At 47.2% G+C, this 6,000-nt stretch overlaps 1 protein-coding gene across 1 annotated transcript in view; it reads left to right on the plus strand.

Annotated features, from left to right (window-relative positions):
• The first annotated feature begins 910 nt into the window (after positions 1–910).
• LOC143127478 (insulin receptor substrate 1) overlaps positions 911–6,000 on the plus strand; it is a 50,301-nt gene continuing 45,211 nt past the window's right edge. The window contains exon 1 of the mRNA XM_076289006.1: positions 911–1,633. Coding sequence (XP_076145121.1) covers positions 1,282–1,633 — 352 coding nt within the window. The 5' untranslated portion in view covers positions 911–1,281. The remainder of the gene's footprint in view (positions 1,634–6,000) is intronic.

The raw sequence follows: 6,000 nt of genomic DNA on the forward strand, positions 1-6,000 counted from the left end.
ATATTATAAAAGCCAAATCATTATATTTGTGTCAGATTTTGTCATTTTTCACAAACAGGTACTAACGGGGGGGAAATCACCAGCTCAGTGAAAGCTTGGAATTGCATTGGCCAATTGCTTAATGATCGTATTATGTGAAGTAGGCAAGACATTTCCTCTGACCAGCAACAACTGGCAACACATAGATAAATAGCCTTTAAAGTCATTGTGCAGTTGTGCCTACAATGAAATTGGGTTTACCATAACTGAAGGTGCATTTGGGGTTAAACAATAAAACACAGATAAAAACAAGAATGAAAAAACACTTAGGACAGAAGTAAGTAACGCATAGCCTAAGTATAAATGTCAGCCAATTTTGTATGAGAATTCAGAAGTCAGATCATGTCATTCAATTTACAGTAAGTGAAATTCACCAGAAGAGGTCGCTTACTGACTAAATAAATGGTTACTTATCAAGGAACTGAATAGCTTAAAAAGTTTTTTCCAAGTAGGTTGATTTCTTTGTAAAATATCAAAGTTACTCAAAATAACCTTAAAGTGGGAATATTTATGAGGTGATTATTTTAGTTTCGACATTACATTGTAGAGATTACATAATGTAATGGAAAATAGGTCTATCCTATTCAAGGGTATCCTACTCCAACATATTGGTGGCTTTGATAGAACTATGTACAGCCATCAAATATATGTTATGTTGTAATGCAAGGTTTTCTTTTAAAGAAATTACGTATCTGCCCAGACAAGAATAGTAATTACCATTTCATTACCATTTCAGCTAATTAATTTAGCACATTTAGCAAATAAACACACAGGCGTACGCGCGCAGTTACACACGCGCGCGTGCACGATGACTGACAGCTTGAGTGTGCGGTCTGTGTGTGTGTGCAGTAGCCTGCATGGCTAGCTTAGTTCGCTGCGCTGGTTGAGGCGGGGTAGTGCAGAAGTCTGTTGAGTTGCTGACTGTAAGTATGAATTCAGCTGCACAAAGCTCTCCTCACACCGAAGCCTGTTCAGCGGTGAGTAGTACATGTGTTCGTCTTTAGACTACAAACCGAATTTGGGCTTATCGTCAGACTGCAGAACTTCCAATAGGATACATTCAAGAGAGCTCTAAACTCTTCCAACACTTTCTCCCCTTGTGCATGTTTGAGGGAGAGGTGGACCCGAAGATGGGGTTTAAAGTGTTGTTGTGCCCTGCTGGAGCCCAAAGCTAACTTTCAAAGCATTTTGTAGTGTAGATTTAAACTTGATTGTTTTTGAGAGAGTAAACAAGAAGGGAAAATGGAGAACCAGTCGGTGGTGGACCAGCAGAGCTACGAGGACGTGCGAAAGAGCGGCTACCTCCGCAAGCAGAAGTCCATGCACCGGCGCTACTTCGTGCTAAGAGCGGCCTCGCCGAGTGGTCCAGCCCGGCTGGAGTACTATGAGAGCGAGAAGAAGTTTCGTGGCAAGGCGCCTGTTCCGAAAAAGGCGGTGGTGCTGGAGACCTGCTTGAACATCAACAAGCGGGCGGACGCCAAGAACAAACATATGATCGTGTTGTACACCCGGACAGAGAGTTTCGCCATCGCTGCCGACAATGAGGTGGACCAGGAGGATTGGTACCAGGCCATGGTGGATATGCATTGCAAAAGTAAGTCGGTCCATGTTGATGCACACTGTAGGCTAAAAGTTAGCCTGTCCCATTGTACAATGCAATGTTAAACTAATTCAGCTGGAATGGATATGCCTAACTTATCTAAATCTTGGTTGATGTGATATTCAAAATGTAAATTGCCTTATGAAGGATTGTGCAAAAGGGGGTGTAGCGTTATGTTACCCCATGCACGTCTGCACCCACTAATCTGCAGCAGCAACCGCTTGTGTGTCGTATGGGTAACGTGGCAATGTCCATCACTTTTGCGCACAGTTTTGTTTACTATGTTGGACACAGTATGCGACAGAGGAAGGAAGGAAGGAAACGTGTTTGCTTTTCAAATGCATCGGTACATTTCAGTAGCCTACACACGCCTTGCATATGGGTGTCCTTAGCTTTATCTTCCATGCAGGGGAGTGGGTTCCCTTTGCTGCTAGTTTGGTCTAAACATTATTGCATGGGTCGACGTGTTGTCAATTTAGGCTTCTTAGCTCCGAGTCTGTGTGGACATGGCCCGTCAGATGTATGCGATTTCTTACGCACCACTGGCATTGCTGTCAGTGCATTCAATACGGTGAGCGTCGTGGGTCACATTTCTGTCTTGGATGATATGAGCCAAGGGCACGGAGACTCATGATTCTTCAGCCTGTCCTTGCAGAATTGTGTTGCAAGATCATACTCAGCGTAAACATGCCCTCTGTTAGTAGAAATGTGTACAAACGGCCAGGTTACTAGTTTAGTGGAAGTCTATCGGGCCGTACCGGTCGCCAAACATTTTCTCTCTCCCGACCACGTTGCATTGGAGAGTAGCGCTGCTCCTTGGCTCAGTTCATGTTCACATGTCTGTTCTTTTATCTCGCCGACCACCCTGCCAGCAAAATCTTATCATTGCGTTTTACCATGCATGTTGCAACAGACGTAGGACCCGTCACAAAATCTCGTGCATATTGTAGAAAAACAAACCGATAAAGCTTTATCTTTTTTTTTTTAATTGCAACATGTGCTGCGCCCTGCATTTTAAGTAAGATAGTCGTCCAGTTGTTGTTTTCCTTGTTTAGCCTAGCCTACTTCGCTTCGCTACTTTGCTGAATCGCGTCAGAAAGATTGTAATGGTTCTGAGGGGCAAAAAGCCTCTTCGAGGTATAGCCTACCTTCAATCACTGTGCTTTTGTGAGAACATAATCAAACTAGAAATTGTGAAGACCTACGACGCCTATATTTCTTACGATAACAACTGAATTGCATAAAACATTCTACAATTATGTCAGTAAAATGTATTTCTGACTCGACCCTCTCAGAGAGTGCAAGTGGAAGCCAATAACCGTGGTTCCAAGTTACGATCGAGTGGTTCGATCATTGGCCCTGGCGATGGACTGTGGGCGTGACGCAATCTTGGCAGAGACCAGGGTCCAAGGTGCTCACACACCTGACCCTTGTTACATAAAACTGCGGATTACACACACACCCACCGCTAAATTTAGGAGGAGCTGCGATTAGAGGCAGCGTTGACTGATGGCGGTTGAGAAAGATGGTGCCTTGTTCTATGTAACAAACGTATTTTGAAATGTCATGCACTTAAACACACACAGTCTCTTCTGTCTCTCTCTTGCATGCTCCCTCTCTCTCTTTCTCTCTCTCTCTCTGACACACACACATACACACACAGCGTGCGATAGGTCTGCATAGAACCTAGTTGGGAATTTGGGGGGGGTGGTGGTGCAAGCCAGTTGGCAGCACTAAAACAAGCTCACTGCACAGGGGACCGTCGACTCCTCGGCTGCTCAAACATTTAGACATCTGTCTTAGGCATTTCCGTGCCCCAAGTCGTAGCATTTATTCTTTGTTTTTCCCCTTCTTTCTTTCTTTCTTTCTTTTTTTCTTTCTTTTCCCACCTTTTTGTAAAATAAAAGTTATGTCACCGTTTAGTCACTGTGCTGTCATCAGCTGTCCGTCTCGCTCTTCTTTATTGTAGGAACTTCTTGTCCTGACCGAGTGCAAATGTGCAAATTCTCACCCCCCCCCCCCCTCCCGGATTGGGCCCAGTCCAGTCTCTCGCTGGTGCCCAGTTGTGGCGCCACATCAAAGTGTTTTTTTGTCCCCCGGGGGCAACGTTGAGAATGGTGGGCCTCCAAAGTCAGGGCTAGAGACCACCGCCACCCCGAGACTGGACCTCTGTCAAGTCCTGTGTACTTTAGCGGCGTCTCAGGTCCTCGTGTAGGGTTTAGCCCTCGGCTAGTGTCGCTCGTGAGGCTCAGGCTGGTGCCATGGATAACGTGGTTGTGTTTTTAAATTTTTTTTTTTTAAGTGAGTTTCCCATAGGTGGAGTAGGGAAAGGGGATACGTGTGGGTGGATGTATGCATAGGAAAAATGGGGTCAGCTGGCGCTGGTGTGCACAGACAGGTGGGCTCAGAAGATGAAAGAGCTACATAGGGAAGAACGCGCGAGAGATTGAGGGGAGGGAGGGAGCGAGGGAGAGGGAGAGATAGCAAGTGCACTCCCACTCACACGTTGACCTGGAAAGAAATGCTGACTAGGGTGCCCTGCTTGAAACCAAGCACACTGTAAGATTTTTCATTCAGGTCACCACTGTTTATGGTCTAGCACTTGGGCTGGGTGCTGCAGACAGAGATGGATGCGTGGTGCAGGGAGGGAGGGGTAACATAAACCGACACAAACCGACACACACACACACACACACACACACGCACACGCACACGCGCAGCAGGGGAAAAAGCCTTTTGCGGCCCTTTTGCGCTGAAGACCGTGCGTAGGATTGTGGGTAGGGGCTAGGGGAGGCTTTGCGTCCCGAGGCTGAATAGTTTCCTATTGACGAGCGCCTTTGGCTCGCCTCGTCAGCTATCCTTCACTGCGCCAGGGATGAAGCTGAGGGGGGGGCTGCGGACATGCGGTGGCGTCGGGATGGGGTGGGGCGGGGGGGGGGGTTGCTGGGCTTCGCTTTTGGTCTCTCATTCGCCAGGCCAGAAGTCTGAGCCAGGGGCAGACGTGTCTTGGACTGATGAAGAGGAGGAGGAGGAAGTGGCGGCTGGTGTTGAAACAGAGCGTCTGAACATTTCATTCGACCAATCACCCCCGAGCCCCCCTCCGCCGCCAAATGGGAGCCAGGGCCGCTGTTGTGTGGGTTGATGTGTAACACGTACAGGATGACACATCAGTGGCATACACACACACACACACACACACACACGCACTCCCACACACTCCAACAAAAGAGCACGCACACAGACTGTGTCTCCAGACAGTGTATTTGCAAATACCATGGGAGCGTTTTCGCATGTAAATGATAGTGTTGTTCTGAAAGGGAAATGTCCCAGCAACATCCACAACCCGACATGTAGGCTATTTTCAGAGTGTCGGTTCCCTAACCATTGAAATGCATCCCGCTAATGGATTTTACCAGACTAACAGAGTCTGCCTCTTTTCTTTCCTCTCCTCTTCTCCCCTCCACTCCCATAAATTCACGCAAGCCATCATAGACACACAGCTCTGTGAATGTCTTTTTTTTTCTGAATGTGTGTGTATATTAGGTCAACATGTAGACTTTACATTATGGTGCTGTGGTGCATGCTTTTGCACATGCGCACGTGAGAGTTCTCTTGTGCACCTGTGCTGCATCACCTTCACATACGCTGGGGGGGGGGGGGGGGGGGGCTTTGGATTCACACCTGTGGCACAACCAGGCTCTTAGTCCATCCTTGTCTCATCCCCCCTTCCTCAGCAGACACATGGAGACCCCAGCTGGCCTCTATGTAGACAGCTGGGCTTGGGAGGGGGGTCCTCATCCCTGGGTCTCGGAGTTCAACTACAGTCCGGGAGTTGGGGGTGTAGAGCATAGAGGCCCTGGAGGCCCTACCATTTCCAACCACATAGTGCACTTGATGAGCTTTGGATGCATATTTCAGATGTTGAGTGATTGTGCAACGTTTGCTGCTAAACAAACATTTAGCCAGTTCAGTCTTTTATCACTAGACGCTGTGACGTGAGATTTATGCTGATGGTTTGAGCTTAGAGACTCGTCCTACTTGTTTTCTCCTCGTGCTAGGTCTCAGCCTGTTCTAGATAAGCCTACTATGTTCACACACTACGTTCACATACTGTATAGGGGTCTAGTGTACAGTGTCCTCAGTGTAGTGGAGCGTTTAATTGCAACCTTAATATACCCGGGTTAGCTACTCAGGCTCATTTAAAGCTTAACTCAACTATATAGTTTCCTTAACTTAAAAAGGTAAATCTCCTGGCAATGCAAAAGGCTACTTAGCTGCTTTGTGTATTAGCGAACCGTTGCAAACATAACCAGTCTGCAGACCAACCAGTCTGTGTGCAGCTCTGGTTGCAGTTGACCTGC

This window comes from Alosa pseudoharengus, unplaced genomic scaffold, assembly GCF_046254945.1.
Source record: "Alosa pseudoharengus isolate Yale_2024_CS ecotype anadromous, Long Island Sound unplaced genomic scaffold, YU_APseudo_1.1 YU_APseudo_1.1_scf_17, whole genome shotgun sequence".
Classification (NCBI taxonomy): Eukaryota; Metazoa; Chordata; class Actinopteri; order Clupeiformes; family Clupeidae; genus Alosa; species Alosa pseudoharengus.